At 41.6% G+C, this 24,725-nt stretch overlaps 1 protein-coding gene across 1 annotated transcript; it reads right to left on the bottom strand.

Annotated features, from left to right (window-relative positions):
* Positions 1-59: 59 nt before the first annotated feature.
* SBSPON (somatomedin B and thrombospondin type 1 domain containing) lies at positions 60-11,271 on the bottom strand. Its single transcript, XM_054059971.1, has 5 exons — positions 10,972-11,271; positions 2,889-3,083; positions 2,211-2,301; positions 1,243-1,419; positions 60-575 (listed from the first exon to the last, which is right to left on the bottom strand). The coding sequence occupies exons 1-5, from the start codon at positions 11,180-11,182 to the stop codon at positions 458-460; spliced, it is 792 nt and encodes a 263-aa protein (XP_053915946.1). The 5' UTR covers positions 11,183-11,271; the 3' UTR covers positions 60-457.
* Between the last annotated feature and the right edge of the window lie 13,454 nt (positions 11,272-24,725).

The raw sequence follows: 24,725 nt of genomic DNA, 5'->3' as shown, positions 1-24,725 counted from the left end.
GATGATACTGAGAGGGGGGGAAAAGGATCTAAACTGAAATCCAGTTTTAGCTCTCAAATTTTCATTTTAATTCACCCCAGCTATTTAACTAATGCCGTGACTATTCTCAGACTTCAGAATGTTTGGCTGGCTTGCTGTTGAGTAGGAGCAATGCCTGTAAACAAGACTGGTCAGCAAAGAACAAGAACTTTAAGAAAATCAGCTACTACAGTTAGAAACATAAGCTCTTTAATTATAAGAGAGAAACATGGAAACATGCTTCTAGTGTTCTACAAAATTCAGTCTTAGCATTTTGTATTAAGGCAGAGAAAGCTTTCTGAAATCCTTCTTCCAAAGTTCTGACTCCTTTAAAGTTTAAGGCTCCAGAAAAATGCAGCAGAAAGATAAGTTTCTTGCCATTTGTGTTAATTTTCTTAATCTTTTTGTTGTTGCTGTTTTAAAGAGTTTTTTTAAACTTTTACGTAAAAATAAAGCTATGCACCAGGGGACATGAACAGTGTTCCAGTTGCCGAATCTTCTTCCAAGTTCCTTGGCACTGAGAGTTGCCAACTGCTTCCCAGTGTAAGATTCTACTTCTGAAATGTGACAATAAACAAGGAATTAGATCACTGAAAACTGTGTATTTCATGTTACTAGTCTGTGCTATAAACATCTCAGAAGATTAGACTTCTGTAATAATGGAAGACTTTAATTAGCTCATCTAGTTCTTAAAACGCGTTCTGGAGCAGTCACTATATTCCCTAGTATAGTATGCAGGATGGTGGACTGAGTAGCTGGTTGTACAGATATTAAGTTGAATGCGTATTAATAAATGTATAGATTAATTAAAAATCTGTTTTGCATATTAAATGTCTACTTTCAAAATTGCTGTTCTAGAAACCAGATGTATAGGTTTTAACAATGGTGTTAAACCTGAACCTCAGATTTGGGATACGGCAGGAAATGCCTTTTTTAAGTAAAAGTTGCCTGTAGCTGTAAAAAGACCTCTTGCACTACAGAGGTTGCATCATCCCTTCACAAAGTCAAAGTATTCAAAGCACTGAACTCGTTTATTGAAGTTATTTCCCAATTTTATCTAGTTGGGGTTTTTTTTAAAAAAAAAAAAAGGAAAAAAATTCTGTGAGAATGGAAAGGGTAAATCTGAGCTTTACAAGTGATACAAGCTGTTCTGGTTTTTAGTTATAAGAAATGCAGCTTTTAATGAGATTTTGAGAAGTCTTAACAAAAAATGGCTTTCTTTACCCATCTGCATTATGGCCATCTCCAGAACAGCGGTGTGTGTCAGTATTCATAGCTGGAGGTTGGCAAGTTACACACACAGTATGTCCTTCTCGTAGGTACTGCATCCATCGAGCATATGGCCGAGTCTCCAAAGCACAGTGGTGTGAAAGTGTTTCTGTTTTAAATTCCACACAATACCTGCTCAAAAGAAAAAGTACTATATTAGTTATGAAAGGTAAAGCACAAGCTAGATGTACATTTTAAATGTACTTACATATCTTACAGATAGTATTTGTCAAATGCAAGTTAGAAATCATCACTGTTAATGAGTCTGTTTCTGACCCTAATTAATGGATTATTAAAGGCGTTACACAAACTATTTCTCATTTCATGCCCCACTCTAATACTTTATGTATAGTCTCACTTTCTGGTTGCATTCTGTATTATTAAATTACATTGAAAATCAGATCTCGGTAACCCATGTTATTTCTTCTATGGTCCTAAAAGAGAAAACGGCGAAGATGCTTTAGGAATACTGACAGGATTTATTGTTCTGGGTAAAGTAGTGTAAGGCATTATGAACATTACAGACCCAGTAATTGTCTAATTTAAACTTCTTAACCATTTCTACCAAACAAAATTTTTTATTTCTTGTATCTTGAGATTGATCACATTCAGCCCACTTTGTTTGTTTGGAGACCTACATCTAATTCCTCAGATTTACACTTACAGATACATTCAGCTTCTTGTTGGCATTATTTAATGTTTGCTTTCAAAAGCAGTAGCCTCACATTTGCCATGACCCCAGTGTCTAGTTCAGGACAATTAGCAAGTAAAGAACAACATGTAGAACATGCAAATGAAGGAGAGAAAAACAATATGAGCTATAGCTTATTGTGTAATTATTGCAGATTTTATTACAGTTTTCTCTGTAGCCAACTATTTTCTATTGAACAAGATGACCCAAATGCATATGTTAAGTAGATTACCCAGCTTCTTCTTTGTCTGAAGGCCAGAGAAAAGATGCTGCTCGTCGTTTTCTTTCTTTACCATACTCAGAGGTAGTTATGAAAGCAGGGACTGAGGAAGAAAACAGTTACGATAAGGCAGCAATACACAATTGAGTCATATTGTGATTACTCTTAACAGTGGGTGAATTAATCAGGAGCTTGTGGACGGTGATGGTGATGCTGACTGACTTTATTGAAAAAGTGGTAAAATGTGAGCAACATCAGACCTCAACACCATTCCCTGCAGCTAAACTCCCTTCTTACTCAGACGAAATACTCTTAAATCCAGAAACGCACGCAGTCTAGTCTGTGAGGAAACAGCATGTGCTGGAACCCTACAAGGAGCTCTGTTGCCAGTTTCCTACTGAATTTGTGTTATAACTGCACAGAGATAATTTGATACTTACTGAAGGGCTTAAATCAAGAAACTGAAAGAATACATGCAGCTTAGTTGTTTACTTAATAGAAACTAGAAGAAGCCTAGGTAGGAAAAAATACATGATTAGAATAAAGAACAGTAGGACAGTAGAAAGTAAGGTTTTAAATTGCATTTTTAACCAGCTAGCTGCAGATACATGGAGGTTTTTTTCCTGTTCATTGGCGTCAGTAGAATTTATGGAAGTTTGATGAGCTACAAATAAAGTAAAGAGAGAGTACCGTGTTCATGGCCGCAATCCTTTCCCTGGTAAGTAAGGTATTCCAGGCAGCCAGCCTTCTCCTCTAGAGCAGGACAAGGTTCCCCACCGTTTTTAGGTTCCTGTTGTACATAGCGCCTACGTATCCGCAGATCAGGTTGACATTGTTCTGCACAGCCACTCCAGTGACTCCACTCCCCCACAACACATGGAACAGCTGCAATATAGTATTAAAACATTACTAGTAGGCAAGATTTCTGTTTTATCCTAATTACTCTCAGAAGCTTGAGTAATAAGACTTCTTTTCTTTCTTACGTATTTTCGTTTATAAGGTTTTAATCCTCTTCTAGGAGTTTGCATCTTCAAATTTAACATTCAAACCTGCCTGTAGTGCTTGTCTCCTCATTCCATCCCTTGTCCAGCAAGAAAGCTCCTCATGGAAACTCTTCACTACAGCTGTAGGATACAGCATTAGCCTCGAAGAAGTCCAGCTCACGGATTACCTAGACCAGTGAGTGGTCTGACCTACCTTCGTAGTTCCTACACCACCAGATTTTGTTTAAAGGCTAGAACACGAAGCAGAATTCAGGAAACCTTCCAGTGCTCGATTCCTCTCAGATTGATTTCTAACCCTTTGTGCTCAATGCTGAAATAAGTTCCATTGCCACAGCTTTGTTGTCCTGTTGTTTAACACAGGGCATCCTGTGCCACGGTCCTTGCTGCAAAGACAATTTTCGAAGACAATTTTGGTTTTGTTTAGTCTCAGAAAAAAATGCAGGGATGCATGTAGATTTGTGTTGCTGTGTCTGTATATCTACTTGATATAGTTAGAGCTTTACAACAATGCAGATATTTAAATGTACTAAATAAAATGTGTTAAACTGTGATTTTAAGACCCTATTTTGCTCATTCTCAACTATGAAATAGTCCACTGGATATTTGCATTTTAGTACTCATGGATCACAAACTTCCAAAATATTACGGAGTAAGTGCCATTATTTTGTAAGCAAACTTTGAATCCTAAGAAACTGCATTTCCCCCATCAATAGTACATAGACTTGTACCTTGGGGCTCTCCTAACCCAGCCTAACAGCCAGAGAAGACTACCAAGACTACAAAAACCTTCTCTCTTCATCTGTTAAATTCTTATATATTATGTGAGCTTCACTCAGATGAAGAAAAAAACCAAATATGCTTTGTTTTGTAATCTCTGGTATTTTTCTGGCACCTGTGGAAACTTTCTCACCCAGTTTATGGCCTTTGACACCTCTTTGATTAAATAACATGCAGGTACTTTAGAAAAAAACTGAATCATCATATTATGTAGAGAATGAGTTATTATTTCACGTTTGTCACTTTTTGTAACCTTCCCAGAAGAGAGACAAATGATAGACTAAGCATCTCTTAGTTTCAGTATTGTCTTGAGACTCAGAAATGCTCAGATCTGTCCTACCTGTTATTCACTAGCCATTTACTTATTTTATTTGCAGTGCATCTAATAATCATGGCATGCTTCTTGTAGTTCTCTATATTAAGCATGAGACACAATTTTTCTGATGTAAAATTCTCCTTTTTCTTGTGTTTCTCATTTATATCCTGGCAAAGCAGTAGCTTTGTGTTAACACACAAATAATCTACTCTGAGAGAAAAGGTTTTGCAGTCCAATTCCCAGAATGCAGAAACAGGCAATGGACACATTATTCCTGAATAAGAAGCTACATAACACGCAAGGTTTCGTTTTATTTATCTATTAACATAGTATACAACAGTAAAAAAAAATACAGCTGTTTCACATCTTTCCAAACTGAACTTTTCTTAGCCTCATCTCCAGGAATATCAAGAACCAGGTTTTGAAAACTGTGTGGCCTAACAACTTCACTTTTAGTAGCCAAAATAAACACTACAGCTCTTCAAAAATATATTGAGTGCTGACCCCTTAGGGGCTGGATGAAGATGATCTCTGGTTGCCTACTGACAGAACAAATGCAACCCCTCTGACAAGGAACTTCAAGTCTACACAGCCTTGGCAGGCAGAGCAGTGAAAGAACAGCTAAGAAAAATGTCTCACACATGAGCCTCCATCAAAAGGAAGAAAGGAAGAATCCTCTGAGGATAAGCACTGATTTCCCTACACAAGTAGTCCTCCACCTGTGGCCTACAAGGACATATAATCTGAAAAGTGGTTCATTCCCAGTGGTTTCTTCTCCTGGATACCACCTGGTAGGTGCTCCAGGCTGGGCAGCCACATTACTCTGGTCCACTTCCCCTTTTGTCAGAGTGTGTGTGTATCCAGCGGGAATGCCTGGACGCCAGCAGCAGTGTGCACAGTTTGCTGCTGCAGCTTTCCTTAACTGTGAAATGAGACAAGCAGTCAAAACACTGCGGGACTGTACAAGTCCGTGCTGCTTTCATCAGCTGTTTTTTATAGTCTGATAGGCTTGCTTGTTCAATAAAGTTGCAATCAAAATACTAGGACATAATGGATTTTAAAAATGTAAATATGCCTATGTTAATATTAGAGTTTCTTATTGATATGGAAATTCCCCAATTCGTCAAAGACTTGTTTTCATTGCACATTGCAAATAGGCTTAAAATTATTTTCCATGTAGTGTGCATCACATTTTACCTTGCTTTTCCATTCCTTTATAAAGACAGTTTCTCAATATGATACTTAAGAAAATGGTACAAAATATATGTTATAATCAAAGGTTGAGATATTTTAAATTCTGATTTGGTTTTGGTCATGCTTCTTATTATCTAGTTCAATGAAACTTCTTCCTTCCCCATGTGTGCTGTTTCCCATTAGCTTGTAATGGAACACATCACATGTTTTCGATCTTTTTTTTCTGTATTTCCTGACTACAATTTAAATCCGCATGAAGCTTTACAGCTTAACCACCGGTTACGTACTTGTATCAGTGTTGCAGTGTTGAATCTCTCTGGGATTCTGCCAGTACAAGACATTGGGAAGAAAAGGTAAAACATGATAACCTCTTTGGTGTTTGTGACTCTTTTCATAAGACACAGAAATTGCAGGGTTAGCTCTGTCACTACATTTCTAATTTCTTGCAGTACTAGAGATATCATAAAACAGGTAAACCACCTGACAGAGGCTACCTGGCAGATGTCCTTACTGCACTATTACAATTCTCTCTTTTCTCTCTCTGTACCCCCTTTCTGACCAAACACCCAATTTTGAGTGGCCCAACAGTGCCAGGTGTACGAGTGGTCGAGGATGCTGCACCCCATGCCCTAAGGAACTCAGATGAAACAGACCCACAGAGAACTCTGGGCATTGGGCCACCAGTTGTCCATCCTGCTTAACCATTCAACATTCTCCATCATGTTCTTCTACTTACTGGTAAACACTTTGCAGACAGTTCCTGGCTACGATCTCTAGAACAGCACTGGAAAATAGCACAGGAAAAGCAAATGGGTCCCTTTGCCATATTGAGATATTTGCCACTGCACCACCAGGCACTGCCCTCAGACACTTCCCAGTACCTTGAGGGACATGACAGTCTCTGTGGCAGTGAAGGCACACTCTAACATGTCACAGCACAACTCTCAAACATTTGCTTGAAGAATTTTGAACTAGAAAAAAGAAAAGCAGCGGTAGCAAAAATGTCTTAGACCCCCAGCCATGGGACAGCCAGGACAAGTGCTAAAGGTAGTATGGACATCAAAGTCTTTACCACCTGGCCACAGAGCAAGCAAACAGTCCCTGCCTCCCCCCTCCTCCTTTAACAGTACAAACACAGACTTCGATGCTTGATTGCACGTCTGAATTCTACCTACAGTACCAAAAGGACATTGTTATCTAGCCTAGTTTCCTTAACTGTTGACTCTCTTCCAAGCTGGTTGTATAAATGACCTGCAGAAGTAAGAATTTTTATCCCAGATTAGCACCTTGATATGCAGACAACATTAAGTCTAATATCACATTTTCAATGCAGAAAACTCCCAAAGGGACTGAATAGCTGCATAACAAATAAAGCAATGACTTCACATCTTTCTAGAATTAAACCAGGCTGACAGTGAAATATTGGACATCTGCATCAATACATGGCAATTTTATGGTCATCAAGATTTAGAACAAGAAGTATGAATTGCCTTAGTCAAGTAGAATAATAAGAATATTGGGTTGCTAGAATGGAATTTAGCCAGTGGATAAAGTCGCTCTTGCTGTCACTACCCAGCAACTATTAAGGGACAGTACATCAGTTTTGTGCCTCATTGGAAAGATGTCAAATGTCCTAGTATGACAGACAACAGATCACAGAGCTAACATAAAAGGAATTATGCCATCTCTTGAAATACAAAAAGGATTATCAGGGACCCATCACTACACCTTTATGGTCTCAGTCTATGTCACAACTGTCCAGCTGAGTAAACATAATGATGGTAAATGATGATTCATTTCAATGAGAGAAGGATCCAGGTCAAAAGAACTTGAAGGACAAGAATTGTGCTCAGGTACCTACCACAACGTGGAAGTTAATGAGACACTTGGAAGTTAACAAAAAAAAAAAAAACAACACAGAAAAATTACACTGCTATCCTATGAAACACAGCCTGAGTGGTCATGCCCCCGCCTCTATTTACAGCACTGTGAATCACAGATTTTTTTCTGAGTCACATTCTATTTAATTTTTTCCCATCTCTGGAGAAAAGAGGATTACAGTACCTTCACTGAATCACCACACAACATATGTTGTAATGTATAAGGATCTGTGGATTTTCTCAGAATAACCACTGCCATTCAAATGCTGAGGTCATTCCTTTTTCAGGCTTTTCCATTGTACAGTAGTTTCTATTTTAAATGCTCTCTATGTACAAAAAAATATTCTTTCTTCATCTTTAGAACTATAAGAATTGTATTTTAAAAGACCTGTAAGGAAATTATTTAAAAACCCTTGAATTCAGGTTCAGCAGCTCACAGACTTCTGCTGAGCCACCTATTTATAAAGTTCCAGACCTGCTACAATTTTTAGGCATGACAGATATTAACCAAGGCACTGGCAGATTTAGGATGCCCCTCCTTTCAGTGGTTTCTATTATTTTGGAGTATTGATTTTGTATTATTCCTAACACATTTCTTGATTACATATACTTGAGGATGTAGGCACTTTTCTCAAATAATTCATCCTTTAAATATTTGAAGTAGGATGAGATATCATTTCAGTTACGTGCTGAAATCACAACTGGCTGACAAACAAGTTGTAGCACAAGAATCCTTGGTCAACTTTCTTCACATCTCTATTTTAAATTTTCGAACTCTACATTCAAAACAGTATTTTGGAATGAATCATGCCAATAAGCACCCCTGATGTCATTAAACACATGGGCAGAATTTAGAAACGCTCAATGGTGAGACCTCAGCACCCGACAGGAAGAAAAATGACTTTAGATTTTCTGGCCATAATTCTCTAAGTTGATACAAAATCCCACTGGAACTATTTGGAATTTCTGTTTATACAAAACATAACTTGCAATGGAAAGTATATATGATTATTTGCCTTCAAAAGAATGACTTCCTGTGATCAGTTTTGTACTCTGCAGATATATGAGTTACAGGACTATCTTGCCAGGCTGCCAAAGTTCTATCCTCCCATGCTACACCCATGCAAAGCATTCTGCTCCCTTTGCTTGTACTAGCATTGGTGCCTGCACAGCCATGCAGAAAGACAGTGCAGGGAGTCAAACCATCCAGAAACAAGAAATACAGGAAACAGAAACAGAGTTTAAGTCCCAGAACTGGGCCACCAAAAACTGTCAAATTCCAAAGATTATCAAATTCTGACTCTGGTGCAGGAGACACAGAGACACGTCACTCAGTCTCCATCTTTCTGCCCGGATCTAAAGTACCCGCTGTCCACGTAGGATACAGGACAGACGCAGCACAAACATCATGACTTTCAAGGCAATCACTGAGCTTGAGACAAAAGATGCTATCTCAGTAACAATAACATCAGGTACCCGAAGTTATAGTGAGAGAAGTGTCTAACCTAACACTTTTTAAGCACAAGTTTGAGCTTTTTTTTGAACATAGAAATTTTGATCAGACTACATCTCCATTTTAATGCTAGCACTACACACCGTCATTAACCCTCTCCTGTTATACTTGACTATTAAATGCCATTTGATTTACTGAAAAGGTGTAATATGCTATGACGATATAACAAGCAAGCATCTTGTCAGTTCTCCCCCTACTGATTTTCCTGAAGGAAATATGAATATGTTAAAAATATACTAATTTTAAAGAAAGTTACTACCTTCTGCCAGACCTTGTCATGCATTTTTTTCCCCTCTATTATTCTGGAAATATTATTTAGCAGTGAGAGAACAGCCCATGTTCTCTGGACTGGAGAGGTGGAGTCAGAATTCTGCTCTACTGAGCATTTTTGTGCAGCTTTAACATCACCTAGGATGGGTCTACACTGACAGTCATACTCTCCCTCCCCAAACGAGGCAGGCGCAAGCCAACTTGGGTCCTGAAGCTATGTGGCTATGTCAGCACAGCACTGAGATTGCTAAATACACCCTAATTAGCAGGACTGTGAAGGGGAGACTCATGACTTTTTGGCTGTAGGCTGGTGTGGCAGCCAGCTGGGAAGAGATGTTAGGCTCACTGAGTACTAGTGCTGCACCTGTAAAGCAAGAGCAGTGTCCCTCTGCAGATGGAGGGAGGACAAATTGTGAAGACTGTGAAAGGCAGAAATACCACGGAAAGAGGGTGTGCAAATACCTACAAGGCTCTTGAGTCCAGTTTGGTAGAACTGTGCAACTTTCCCCAATTATCTAATATTTGTTTAGCAAGACATGAGAAATAAGCTCCGAGACACAGACGGTGCTAAACGCAACTACCTGTTGTCTCTGTAATCCTACATCCCGACTGCAATCAATGTGTATTTTGGATAAGCATGAGTGAAAAGTAGGTAATATCACATTTTAGAGGGAAAATAACTTCAGACGGGCAAACTCCAAGCACTGTAATGCAGCTGATCCAGAAACCTAGCAAATGCCTGGGGTGGGAAAATATCGTCCCACATTGGTGCCTCCTGCTGCTCCCATACAGCAGGGACCCCAGCCTGGTCCCTGCTCATGCCTCTGCCCCAATCGTGCTGATATTGGGGAGGATGGTGATAAGAATCATAGAATCACAAAATTACAGAATCACAGAATCATAGAATAGTTAGGGTTGGAAAGGACCTTAAAGATCATCTAGTTCCACCCCCCTGCCATAAGCAGGGACATTCCACTAAATCAGGCTGCCCAACACCCCATCCAGCCTGGCCTTGAACACCTCCAGGGACGGGGCAGCCACAACTTCCCTGGGCAACCTCTGCCAGTGATCCACCATCCTCATAGTGAAGAATTTCCTCCTTATGTCTAAATCTGCCCCTCTCCAGTTTATACCCATCCCCTCTAGTCCTATCACTACAAGCCTTTGTAAACAGCCCCTCTCCAGCTTTCCTGTAGCCCCTTCAGGTACTGGAAGGTCGCCGTAAGATCTCCTCAGAGCCTTCTCTTCTCTAGGCTGAACAAGCCAAACTCTCTCAGACTGTCCTCATATGGGAGGTGCTCCAGCCCTCTTTGTAGCCCTCCTTTGGACCCATTCCAACAGTTCCATATCCTTCTTATGTTGAGGATTCCAGAACTGGACATACTACTCCCGATGAGGTCTCACAAGAGAGGAATAGAGGGGCAGAATCCCCTCCCTCACCCTTCTGGCCACGCTTCTCCTGATGCAGCCCAGGATATGGTTGGCTTTCTGGGCTGTGAGCGCACACTGCCGGCTCATATGGAGCTTCTCATCGACCAGCACCCCCAAATCCTTCTCCACGGGGCTGCTCTCAAGCACATCACCCCTCATCGTGTACTGAAATCAGGGACTGCCCCGACACAGGTGTAGGATACGGGGGAGGCTGGTGATGCCGGGGAGGAATTTGTCCCTGCAGAGCCCCCTCACAGCTGAGACCCCACACCCCACCTCCAAACCCCAGGGGAACCTCCAGCCCTCCAAGCACCAGCAGGCGAGGAGCACCTGGAGAACGGGACGGAGGTGCCGAGGGGCCCCGCTCCGGCTCGCTCGGGGCACCTACCCGGGCACGCCTGGCCGTGGTCGCGGCAGCAGTCCCCGGCTCGCCGGCATCCTCCGTCGCAATAGCAGGTCCCATAGCCTCCTCCCTCCATCCATCCTTCGCCGACACACGCCGCATCCCGGCCCTCGCAGCACCTTCCCCTGCAGCTGCCCGCCGCCCCGCTGCCGGCCCACAGCAGCCCCAGCCACAGCGCTCCCACCGCGCCGCCCATCCCCGCGCCGCCCCAGCGGGACCCGGCTGCGCGCCCAGCTCGGGCCGCGCGGGGCGGGGTGGGCGCGGCGCTGCCCGGCCCTCCCGGCTCCGAGGGCAGCACCGCCCGGCCGCCTCGGGCCCTGCGCTGCCGCGTGCGGTCTGCGTGGCGGCGACCCCCGGGGATGTCCCCACAGTGATGTCTCTCAGCGGTGACCCACGCAGACACGTCTCCCGCAGACGTGTCACGTCCTGTACGGGGATGTCCCGCACAGCGCTGACCCCCACGCACAACAACCCACATGGCAATGTCCCACAGGGATGTCCTGCCCCACCATAGACGTTAATGGCATAAGGGTCAACAGGGCCAAATGCCGGGTCCTGTGTTTGGGGCACAACAACCCTATGCAGCTACACACTGGGGAAGAGTGGCTAGAAAGCTGCCTGGAGGAGAAGGACCTGGGGGTGTTGGTTGACAGCCGACTGAACATGAGCCAGCAGTGTGCCCAGGTGGCCAAGAAGGCCAATGGCTTCTTGGCTTGTATCAGAAACGGTGTGACCAGCAGGTCCAGGGGAGTGATTCTGCCCCTGTACTCGGCGCTGGTGAGACCGCACCTCGAATTAATTTCTGGGCCCCTCACCACAAGAAGGATGTTGAGGCTCTGGAACATGTCCAGAGAAGACCAACGAAGTTGGTGAGGGGGCTGGAGAACAAGTCTTGTGAGGAGTGGCTGAGGGAACTGGGGTTGTTTAGCCTGGAGAAGAGGAGGGTGAGGGAAACCCTTGTTGCACTCTACAACCACCTGAAAGAAGATTGTAGAGAGGAGGGAGCTGGCCGCTTCTCCCAAGTGACAGGGGACAGGACAAGGGGGAATGGTCTCAAGCTCTGCCACGGGAGGTTCAGACTAGGTATCAGAAAAAAAAATTTCGCAGAAGGAGTCATTGGGCACTGGCAGAGGCTGCCCAGGGAGGTGCTTGAATCACTGTCCCTGGAGGTATTTAAAAGATGGGTAGACGAGGTGCTCAGGGACATGGAATGTTGCACTCGATGATCCTAGTGATCTTTTCCAACCTGGTGATTCTATGATTCTATGATACAACCATGTCTCACACAGCCATAGCCCACACAATAGTGTCTCATTCTGAAGGGACCCACACAATAGTGACCCGTGATGATCCCACAGCAGTGTCTCCCACAGTGATGTCCTCACAGCAGCGTCCCACATAGTGATGACCCTCCTAGCCATAGTGTCTCACACTCCAGTGACTCCCACAGCAACCTCCCACACAGTGATGACCCTCATAACCATATTCACAGTAGTGTCTCACACTCTAGTGACTCCCACAGCAATGTTCCACACATTGATGTCCGTCCCACACAGCAATATCCTGCACAGCATTGTTTCACACAGTAGTGAGCCACAGAACAGGATCCTGCACAGCAGTATCACACTGCCGTGTCCTACACAGTGGTGGCCCTCACAGGACTGATCTGCATGGCAATGTTCCATCCAGCAGTGCCCTGCACAACAGTGACCCACACAACTGTGAACTGCAGAGCCGTGCCCTGTACAGCAGTAACTCACATAGCACTGACCTGCACAGCTGTCCCAGAGCACCTCCATCTACTTCCACGCAGTCCAGTGGATGGGGATGGCCTGGGGCCACCGGACAGGATTTATTGGTACAGGCGCTTCTCATTTCAGGGCACATCCCACACAGCCAGGAACATTTGCTTGTGTTATGTTTTTCATTTGCTTCCTTTAAAAAAAAAAAAAAGAAATCTGTTTCTAGAACAAACAAAAGAATCTGTACTTGCAGGTGCGCAAGGAAAGCCGGATGGATCCCCAAGTAACTCCCTAAAACATGAAGATTTGGATTCGGATTTTGAGTTACCTCCAGTCTTAAGAGGTTTTCAGGATTAATCGGACCTGATAGTTTTAGCCAAAACTGAAATCCCAAAAGTAAGTAGTGAGGTGACTGCAAAAATATGTTAGCTTTGCACACTTCAGTTTGCAGATAGTTAGGTACTAAGGCAGGAGACATCTGGTCTCCCAAAGCCGCCTACAGATGGGAGGTAACAGTCTATTATATTATCTGCTACATGTGGGTACTTGGACCCCCTGAGACAGCTCAGGCCAGCCAGAGTTTAATTTCTTGTAGCCATCACAATGTTGTGTTAAAATGTTTAAATCCCAGAAGACTGGGTCTGCGCTGTTATCCAGTGTGCCACTAATGAACTCATGGGCACGTTGCCAGCCTAAAACTCGGACCCATGAATAGCAAACATCAGGGAAGTTCTTGCAGTGGGTGAGAGGAGAATAAAACTTGCAGCCTCCCTTGGTAAAAAGCAGTGCGAGAGCAGGAATGCCTCTGTTTTTTTCCTGTCCTTTATTGGATTCCTGTGGTTCACATGAAAGGCAAAATATTACTAAATTGATGCAGAAACTTTGTAAGTAGATAAATCGTGTGTGGAAGACTTATGCTAAAGGGATAAGTCAGTAAAACTTGGATGAGTTTGGAACATATTAAAGAGTGGCTTTCTTTTAGTAGATGTGTTTACAGAAAACCAAGAAACTATGGCTGCAATAGTCTAGTAAAAGAAAACAGAATACAAATGAAAAATGATAAAATTTCTACTAGATGCAGAAAAGCAGATTCTTCAGACCAACCAGAAAAAAAAAAGGAATCTTAACTGAAGGAGAGTACAAGCTCACCCAGTTTGTTCCAGCAAATACTTTGGGTTTTTTCTTTTTGTTTAGTTCCTTGCTGTTAGGAGCAGCACTAGGTAACTTGTGAATAAGAAGGACAAAGAAACACAGTAATGTGTTCTTAGGCAATGAAACAAGTGTTGAAACCCTTACAGGCAATGCCAGCAGAATGGGCAGAGATTTCTTTCTAGTATCACATGAGACAGTCCACAGAAAGCAGGTGCTGCTCATGCCGTGCTATTTGTTGTCATTTTGTCATTCTTAGATCTTTTATAAGGAAAAACAGTTTTGAGCAGGACTGGTATAAAGGGGACGTTTAGGTAAGCTTAGGGAATGGGCAGAGCCCTTGCTCTGTCTTCCTTCTAAACCACAAAGGATCCATGCATGGAACAAAAGCTGTTATCATCTGTTCCACACATGACTTCAGCACTGAAATACATACTTTTTAATCCCAGGGGTGAGGAGAAAGCTCAGGACTGTATTGTAATCCTCTCAAAAGCAGGTGTTGCTGCTAGCTCTGAGATTTTGAAATCCACCGTCTAGCTCCAGTTGCCAGCCATTTTTGTACTTTTCTGCCTTTGCTGCTCTGTTTTAGCTTGGGGTACTCAAAAGTCAAATTCCCAAACTAAAACATAACTGCAAGATTATACAGTAAGAGGGAGAAAGAAACCAAGACTGTGAAACATGCTTTTCAATTAATTTCTCCAACATGTACATGGTTCCAATGAGTCTCATTTCATTGTTTTCCTATTTCCAACCAAAGTGTCTCCTTTGCCTTACATGGAGCTCTCTTTGGTTTATGATGCCACAAAGACAAAATTGAGTCAAACGAACTCCAACAGTAAATTAGAAGGAGAACTAGTCTCTATTATTTGCTTTGCTTACCAACTCTATTGTTTTCCATGGTTATTTATGCTCTCTAGAAAGCACATAAAGCAGAGTAAAACTCTTACTTTATCCATTCCTATGGTGCGTGCCTACCCATAATCTTAGGCAAAACACTGAAAACACCTGCAACTGGGAAAAGCTTCTGGGAACAAAGTATATGTTTATAGTAAAATACCTCTCTTTTATTTTCCAAGTTTAACTTACAGCCACAGTGACTTTGAGGACGTGATATAAGGACTATTCAGTTCAACTTCAAAGTCTTTTTCAAATATAGCATCTGTTAGCCTGCAGCACTGACAATGCCCACACCTCCTCATGAGCAAACTCTCTGGAAGGTCCTAACTTGCACAAATAACACCAATTTTTCTTTGCTGCTAGGAGGTTAATCTGATGGCAACAAAATTAGAATACTTCAAAGATCTTGCAGAGCATTTCTGGATTTTTTTGACCCATGTTTGCACATAGCTCTATTTGTCTTGCAGAAATGCCCTCCTGAAAGCAACCGGCTTGCATTTTATATTGAGACAATGTGGTGACTGATCTGAGTACAAAGTCTACAGACTGTCTCCATCCTGCTATGCGAGGATCTTGCTTCCTGGGAGCACCACATTCAGCTGCAGCTTGGTTTTGCCATAGGAGGCCGTTCCCATTTTTCTGAAAAAGTAGACTTCCTCCTGATAAGAATTAATCCCTAAGGTGAACAAACAAGTCACAGTGTTTGCTGGCATAGCTGACAGTTTAAAGCAATAGCAACATTTTCTATGCAAGAAAAATGAGGAGTGATTTGTCTTCACTACTGACTGGCCTGTGTGAGAACACAGTAGATGATACATAAAGTTTCTATAGTTTCATAGCCCATTCTGTTACACAAAAAGCACAATGCTGTTTCAATGATTAGCTTGAGCTGTTCTACGTTGAATCCCTTGTAAGAGAGCATGAGTATACCTGGTTTTAATTGAAAGCAACCATTTGCTGTACCATCAGCCTTCCCCTTGCAATCACTTTGCCCTGGCAGTCCTCTCGGGTGCAACCCTGCCATGGGAGACACATTGGCTTACTGCATCTCAATTACAACCATTGATTTCAGTTGGGGTCGGTAATGATGCATGAAATTGCTTGAATTCTACAGGTCACTGGAAATATAGCAGAGCTATCGATCACGTTATTTTTATCCGATTTTTAAAGGCCTTCACCCTCCCTGTAAGTTACTGAAGAAATGCCCAAATACTGAGAGGAACACAGAGCTGGTGTTGCACTTGCATGCAGAAAAAATCAGGTAAACCTGTGTACCTGACATAAGCAGATCAGGGATGAAAAACATCCTTCTCCCCATCCCCCCATCATGTTACTTTTTTTTCACGTTCAAGAAGCTGAACTGAAATTATGTACCTGAGGCAGAATGAGGAAGGGGAGGTGGCCCAGGACAGGGCAGGCAGAGGGCTGCAGGATTTCTCCCACCAGCAGCAGCAGTTAACAAGACTGGCTCAGCTAGTTCACATGGTAGAACATCCTCCTTACGCTACTAGGATACAACTACGCTCTCTGTCTGAATAAGAAGGCTTACAGAATAATGATATCACAGTTCTAAGTACGTTTTCTCATGTTAGCTCTTATTTTATCTTAATTCTAAATGCTATTATAATCTAGAAATATCATCATGATGTCATTCCAATTTTATTTGTCTTAATGACGTTGAGAACAATATTCCACAGGGATCACTCAGCTTGCTGAGTACCTGGCTGTGTTTGAAGACAGCATTTGCAGCATAACCAGTGGTGCGTAAAGTGATGGGTTTTCTAACTCCTGGTTCTAGAAAGTCAGCTTGCTTTTCAGACAACCTGTCCTATTCTTCAGGCCAAATAGGACACTCTTGCTTTCAAAGGCTTTACTCAGATGTGAAGGCAGCTATTCATGATGTGTGAGGAACACAATCCTGTTTGTTAGCTCTCTTCCTGCAGAGTTTACCAGATAGTTTTACTTTTTAAATGCACATGATCAGACAAAGTAGGAGAAGGAAGCAGTTTAACATAAGCACTTTCCAAAAGAGAACTACGCTTATAAAATAAAGATCCTAGAATATTATTCTCTCTTTTTCCTGCTTTTGGGCTCTTTTGTTTAGTAGTTACAGACCGCCTCTTTTCTGTAATCATGACTAAATCAATTGCTTCCCTCCCTGACGGAGGAATTATTATTACTATTTTAAAGATAAGAGAAAACAACACAGAGAGATTAGGGCCCCTATCCAGCAAAACGATTAAGCACTTGCATAACCTGAGGTACATAATAACCCCACTGTATGACAGTTCACATGTTCCAAGTTATGCTGTTTTGGAGGATTTACTGAACCTGGCTCTCCTGGTGTGCCCAAGGGCTCCCTGACATGCAGCTCCTTCACTCTCAGCTTTGCGTCGCAGACACCATCATCTCCTTGCACAGCCTTAGAGCATGCACACTCTTCTGCCAGTTCTAAAGCAAATGTTAGTCCTGATTTAGGCCCAACCACCTCTTTTTTTCATCAGGATATAAAGCTGAAAAAGAGATTAATATCTTATCCTCAGATTTGTTGTTTAAATTCATGCAGGAAGTGGTTAAGATTGCTTATTTCTCATCCACTTCAGACTGTATTTCCCCTGCTGTTTCAAACCAGTATTGACATAGTCCAAAACTCAATCTGTTTATTTCTTTCTCTACTTATCACATGCAGTAGCAAAGATTCAGCATCTTGTATTGAGTGGATGATTTTGATAATGGTGCATTTTGCAGGGAAGAATGCAGCTCCCCCTCCTGCAGCTGATGAGCGTGCTGTGCTAGCAGGAATAAACACACTTTTTTGTCAATTAAGAAAGCAGGAATAACAATGAGTTTATGAAATTAGGGCACTGAACTGTTGAGAAGGAAAGTAATTTTTCTGATCATAATCCCACTTCTTAAAACCTCTGCCAATCTTTCTACTGGTCTGTTGAAAATGTGGATTTTGCTGACTTGAATAATTTGAGAGTAGATGATGATCCTGTTGTACATTGGCAGGCAGAAGAAACTGTTTGTACAATTCTAGGCTTGCTAATAACCCTCTTCATAGCTAGAAATTATGCCAGAGGAGCTGCTGATTATGTAAAAATGCTTTTCCATTTCCTTGCCTTTCTTGTTTTGTGTCACAGCTTGTGTTTGGGTTTTTTCTTTTCTTTTTTTTTTTTTTTTTTTTCCAGTTAGTACATGAACTGTTTTTAGTGTTCGTAGACAAAAATGCATTGTTTGGTCTAAAATGAGGCCAGGTACCATGAAAATGTATTCAGGGAAAAACATTTGGAGCCTGAGCTTGTCTTTGGCTACATGCAGTGAAAGTTTGTGTGCTTAGCCCAATTAGTTACAGCTATGTCACTTCACATAAATGAGTGTAATTGTGTCAGCATACAGGGCAAATTTTGGCTCTCTGGCTGTAGAGAAGTATTGAGAACTGCACGCAGCTAACATTTGCAGCATCTAGAATATTCTGAATTATTTTGTTCATCCAAATTCCATGCATATCTTGCTGTTTAAGAGCAGAACAGTGAACAAAGCTTTTCAGTCAGATGATAGACTTATTAAAGCAAATCTGGTTTTCCATAGGACACCTCTTTGTAACTCATCTATTTGATGCTTTAGAGACCTCAGAGTCCCTGTGTTGTAGGCAGACCATACGCTACCCTGCATTCTACCCATGTGTGTACGCATATGTTCTTGCACTGTGCAAGTTAAGGTGCAGTGAAATTTTATATGCTCAGATTCAGCCTGAAGGAAACAGAAAAAGCTTTTCTATATGTAACTGTCATAGCAGAGGGACAAGATGTGTAGACCTGTTGTATTGGTTTCCTGTAGAATTTCAAATGAAGCTCAAAGTCTTGGTATTTTTCTTCATGGTTGCTTGAAGCCCAATCCCACATTATGCCTCTCCTCTAGTCAAGCATTAAATTCCTCTAACACAATGAGGTCTCTTTCATCAGGGGAGATCTTATCTATGTGAAAGTTGCGTCCATAATGGGAACTTATGGGAGGAATCCACCAGAAGTGAAGAACTCTCCCAAAGAACCAAGAACTATATGCTGAGTACTGCCATGTTCTTTGGTCTTGCATAAATAAAAGGAGGCATATTTATTTGCCAAAAAAGGCTAAAAAGCCCACTGCAACAAGTCATTCCAGTGGGTAAACTTTCCCTGTTGAAAATAAAAAAAAAGACAACAGATATTACTGATGTTGTTAAACACACTTGTGGAATTTTATCCAATATTGTGGTGACAAGAATAGCAAGACATGTCAAATTTAGGATTGGTCCTAGCTGCATATACAAAATAAGTCCTGATACTCTTTTCGGTAAAAAAAAAACCGAAGTATTTCAGAAAAAGAAGAAAAAATATGTTATCTCCAGTCATCTGTTATCTGTTCAATGCAGACTTGTAACACTTCACCAGATAATTCCCATGTGGAGGCAGAAGACTTAGAATGATAGTAGCTCTACTTTAAAGTAGCAGGCATTTACAACCTCTTTCAGGTAATGAGTCCGTAAAATATTCCATCAGGTGCACAGACCTCTGCAGAAAACTCACAATACCTAACATACAAAAATTTGCTTTTCTTAATCATCTTAGAAGCAGCCCATAGAAGAGCTACACATGTCACAAGCTGATAATCACATTATCACATTATTCTCCCTGAGAATCACTTCCAGGGAGAAATGAAGCACTGGTTTAGAGACTAGAAACAGGGGAGGAGTCATCAGGTCCTATGGCAATCCAAATAGCCATGTTTTAATAGGTGTGGCTTCAGCTTCCCACCCTGGATCCTGCCAGCAGCATAACTACCTGCTGTAATCCCCTGGATATCTTCAGCCCAAAGCGGGACAGGACTGGATGACAAAGAAAAGAGAGCGAGAGGGGATAAGCCCTAGTGCTTGGCTTGGCTGGATGGTCCGGTTTAAGCCCAGCATGGCCAACCTTGGATACCACAGGATTTGAGTATATTCTTCTACTTGCAAGTACCAGAGTCAGGACCTGAAGGTCCTCAGGAGATGTGTAGGTACTTTTGCAGGGGTGGGTAGCTCAGAAGTATGGAGTTAGTCCACATGTTACCACTTTCTTTTTGCATTCAAATCTGTCTTTACAGGAATATCCTTTGACTAAGCTATCACAGAACCACAATACATGCATGTGATGAAAAATAAGCCTCATCACATAGAGCTAAGAAACCAGTTAACCATGAAGACTTACATCAGTGGAGGATGTAGTCTACGAAAATCCCTCCATTGCCACCAAGAATTTCAAGGCCTGTCTCAGGTGGTTCTTTTCAGGTGTTCTCAGAATTGCATCACCTTCCAAACATAACTTGCTTCTCTCCCCTATCACCTTCTCCACTTTTCTCCCTGTGCCTGTGACATGGCCAGGCGCTGCTCAACTGCCTTTTGTACTCACTGTATTTGCAGTACATGGCAGGTGATATGTAGATGGAGACAGCCAGCTGAATTGGGGGAATTGTTCTGCAGAGACTCTGATTTACTTATTGCCTTATAATCTCATGTCCAGCTTCAAAGATCTTCCTTGAGGAGGTAAATGGCCTCTCCCAGACTCACAGAGGAGTGCACATGAGGGACTTAGGACAGCATCGATGTTTTCTTAGCACTTACTTCGCTGTGAGGACTCTTATGCACTTCGTTTTTCGGGCTGCTGGTAACAAGTATTTCCTTATTTACAGAAACACTAATTAGAAGTGCAGGCAGGAACAATGTTCACAGAATCAAAAGAGCCTCTGGATGCAATGGAAATATTTTTGAGTGCTTTGCAGTTACACTTACAAAACCTGTATATTGTTTTAAAGATAAATAATTTAAACTTTAAAGAAGAGTTTAATCCCCATTCTCAGCTGGTGTCACTCCATGTGACTTACATGGAATTGAGCATCATTACACAGAGATCTGCCTTTCTGTGTTTTGCTTAGTTCATGTACTCAGAAATTCTTAAAGTGTTCTGCACTTTATAAAATAGCCTGAATGAATCTTTTTTTTTCATCTTGTTCTTCCTCATGTGTAATACGTGTGTCTCCTTCTCCTTTTTCAAAAGGTATTTTCAAATGTTATTAAAGAGGTTTGGAGATATGTATGACATGTGCAACTGCCTAATATTAAAGAGAGAATTGATTTTAGGGCTACATTGTGTCTTGTTCGGTTTATATCTTTCTCTTAAATGCCTTGTTTTGCTATCTAGCTTGAAGATGTGAGCCCTTCATCTGTATTTCTACCTCTCTCTGAATTTCTGCATTGGCTTAGATACAAAGCAGAGGTCTCCAGGGCAGAGGATATCTGCAGTTAAGCCTCTCAGTCTGAAACATGTTTATCAATTCCTTGTGCAATTATCTGCACATTAATTTGATTGTATACCCGCACAGCATGTCTACAAGTTTGTTGTTGAAACTCTTTACATCAGTTTTGTGTTCAGCTAGAGATAAATCCATGGAGAGCAAAATTAGAATATACTGCACTTGGTGCATGTAGAAGCTTGTCTATCGGAAGGGAGAGCAATTGCTTTTCTCATGGGATCATATTCTGGTTTCATCCACAAATTGTGAAACTCACTGAGCCATCATCCTGCACTGCACTGAATGTATATCAGTTCAGAATACAGTGGATTTAAATTAAATTGAAAAATTAAAATTTGTAAGTTTTTATACACTTTAACTATGTTAGCTCCAACAAGAATATACTGTAGAGGCTTTGGTGTGACTTTCAAAGATCCTGGACATCCACACTAACCAGGGCAACCATTCGTCATTATGCTTTCTGGCAGACAGTGTTGGTCTGGAGTGAGCTTTTTGTTCATCCAAAGCAATCAAATAAACTACAGTCAGTCATATGAGGGAGGGGGAGGAGGAAGGAGAGAAAAATAAAGCAATCTGCACCCAGTTTGAATGCCTTCAGATTTACAACATTAGGAAAATCTGCTTAATCTGCAAAGGGATTATAGTTATCATCATAGCACACACACATCATTAATGTTAGTGGGAACTGCACCTCCAAGACTCACCCTAAAATACTGGCTGTAAATAGCATCCCAGTAGGATAATTAAAAGTCTGGTAGAAATACAGCAAGTTCCAGCAAACGTTTTCTCCCAGGGTAAGTGATCAGAGAATCTGGAATTGAGAAAAATAACTAGAACTTTGCCTGAGATGGGTGGTGCTTCAGCTTTAAAAACAAGCTTATGCACAAAGACTTTTTCCACCTTAGGTATAATTTTAGTTGGTATATTTTCTGTGTTTCTCAGCATACTTGTTTTTCCTTCATTTCTCTAATCTTACCTGAAGTTTAACACTGAGTACGTTCGCAATCACTAATGTATCAGGATTGCCTATTTCTATTTCTATTTCCATTTCTATTTCTCCCATGTTCTGACTCCCGGGAAAATATATCAAAACTGTTAGCAGAATTACATCTTCTTTCTCCCTTATTTATTTCTTTGCAGGCTTAACAGACATTCATGTTTCATCACTGGAATGCAATTGCTGAAAAGAATATGCTTTCTGCCAAAATCAGCTCTACCTTCTAGAATTTGGGGGGCATCAGCAGATAAGTACAACAAACCTGACCTGTCTCATTTTCTTGTTTTACAAAAAATGAAGATGAAAGTAAGAATGAAATGAAATTAATCATCTAGTACACCATAAGGACCAAACTGCGCTGTCAGAAGGAAACAGCTTAGAGACTCCAGACTTGTAATGTCCCACAAATTATCCCATTTTGAGATTAAATATTAGCCCAAGGGGCAAAGTAAGACATGGGAATGGTTTTCCTAATCCACAGAGGTTTTAAAGTTTCTAGGTAACATTATAGACCTTGACACATTCTTAGCTGATCTATGATGTTCACACAGAGGCTTGGAGCTTATCTGGTAATCTTTGAGTCTCCATCACTGATAGCAAGAGATTTCAGACTTTAGCCTCAACCAATTCCCTGACTTGGCCTCAGAGAAAAAATGTCTTCCAGCGTATTTCTCTGTGTGTATGTAAATGTGTACTTGAGACAAATGCCTTAGCAAGGATGTAAAATACTTCAAACAAAATGGGCTTGATTATTATGGGGAAAAGGAAACAAGTTTGGAAGACATGCCACAGGCAGTAGCTGATGATTGTGCCAAACCATGAGGCTTTAAGCATATTTTTCTACAGTTTTTCTAAAGGAAAAAAAGCAGTTTCTTAAAATTGACATTTTCAGCTTGGCATGCCTAAAAAAAGACTGTTCTTTTTTTTCTGTAAACATTTAAGAGGAAAAAAAGAATGTTTCTTAGCTATATTACTTTGTTTCTTCACTTCCTTACAAATAATTTTCCACCCCCTCTGGAAGCATCTTGGTAAGATGGTGAACACTTCCATTTAATGAGTTTTCATGTCTACAGAATAGGGCTTACTGTAGACAAAAAGCAGATTAACCACTTGTACAACTCTGCTGAAATCAACGAGCCTTCTCAGTAAGGAACTGGATCAAATAAATATGACAAAAATGAGATTCTAATTCTCCGTGCATCATTGAATTTAAAAGTCTATGTTCAATACTGGCCTGCACAGCTCAGTTAAAGGAGCAGAACTAAAACTCATACTCTAAATGAGTAGCATTTATATTTGTGGTGCACACTGGAAAAATGTAGCACAAGACTGTGCCAACTTCTGGTTGTGCCCTAAGGCCACAATGCAGTACATATAGCATGTTTGTTAGTAGAACTGAGCTATTATTGGTGGTAAAAAATGAACAGCCAACAAGTAGAGAGCTTCAGGCCTGTGGCACTGCTGCTGCAACACATTGTCAGGAATAAAGGTCTGCAACAACTGGTGCTGTGTTGAGGAGCCTGAAGGCTGACCATAAGCAAGAAATGCATCTCCCCAGAGCAATTTGGAAAGCCACACCACACCTTTGGTGTCTTTGCAGGATCATCCAGTGATCACCCATTAATCTCTCTCAGGCTAGAGAAGATAATGTAAACAGCCTTTTTCTGCCAGTCAAGGCAAATCTACAATGGATTTTAAAAAGGTTGCAACTGGCTACACAATCTTCTTACACAGCCCTCATTGCAGTGTGAACTACAGAATTGTTTGAATATCATCTTGACCTCAAGATGAAGTGGCCTTAAATGGAAGGAAGCTCTTTATCTTCAGAAGAAAAGAAGCAAAACCTACCAGCTCTGCATTGCCATAGTACTCATGGACCCAGACATCATCTCCCAGCTCTGCACAGCACTAGTGCTCCCACTCAGCGTGTGCCCTAAATGACCTCACAGCTCTGGAAGCCGTGCCTTCCATGCCCCTGGTGCTGCCTTGCCTTCACCACACATGCTGCTCCTCTTCCTCAGCTTTAATGCTTGGTGTAATCCCCACTTTTTCCTGGACTGAATCTCTGGGAAAGAACAGACGCATTCTTCACAGCAAGAATGGTCAAGCACTGGAAGTGGTTGCCAAAGAGGCTGTGGTATTATCACCGTCTTTGGAGATACTCAAAATTAGACCGGACAAGACCTCAGGCAACTTGATGTAACTTTAAAATCAGTTCCGCTTCGGGCGAGACCTCTGGAGGTCTTATTAGACTAATTTAACTTTATGATCATAAATACAGCTTTCCTCTTATTCAAAATAATGTAATATGTCTGCAATGATAGGAACTGAGAAGTATCCCTTTTACAGCTTGTGAAGCATCTAGTGACCTTGACTGCATCCTCTGTTTCAGAGCCACTAGAACTCAGCCAAAGCCATGGTGTTTATATGTTGCTTGGCCTTGAGCACCAAGTATTTACAGAGAGTAAATGGAGATATTTGGACCTCCCCCATGTTGTTCCTTTGAACTACGCATTGTATGAAGAGAAACAGACAAAACAGAGAGATGGGATCCTGGTATACAGTGAGAAAGGACAGAAACTGCAGATGCTTAGTGAACATGAAAAAGAAATACAGGGTAAGTATTA

Source organism: Cuculus canorus, chromosome 2, assembly GCF_017976375.1.
Source record: "Cuculus canorus isolate bCucCan1 chromosome 2, bCucCan1.pri, whole genome shotgun sequence".
Lineage (NCBI taxonomy): Eukaryota > Metazoa > Chordata > Aves > Cuculiformes > Cuculidae > Cuculus > Cuculus canorus.
This window is presented reverse-complemented; position numbering and strand designations above follow the sequence as displayed.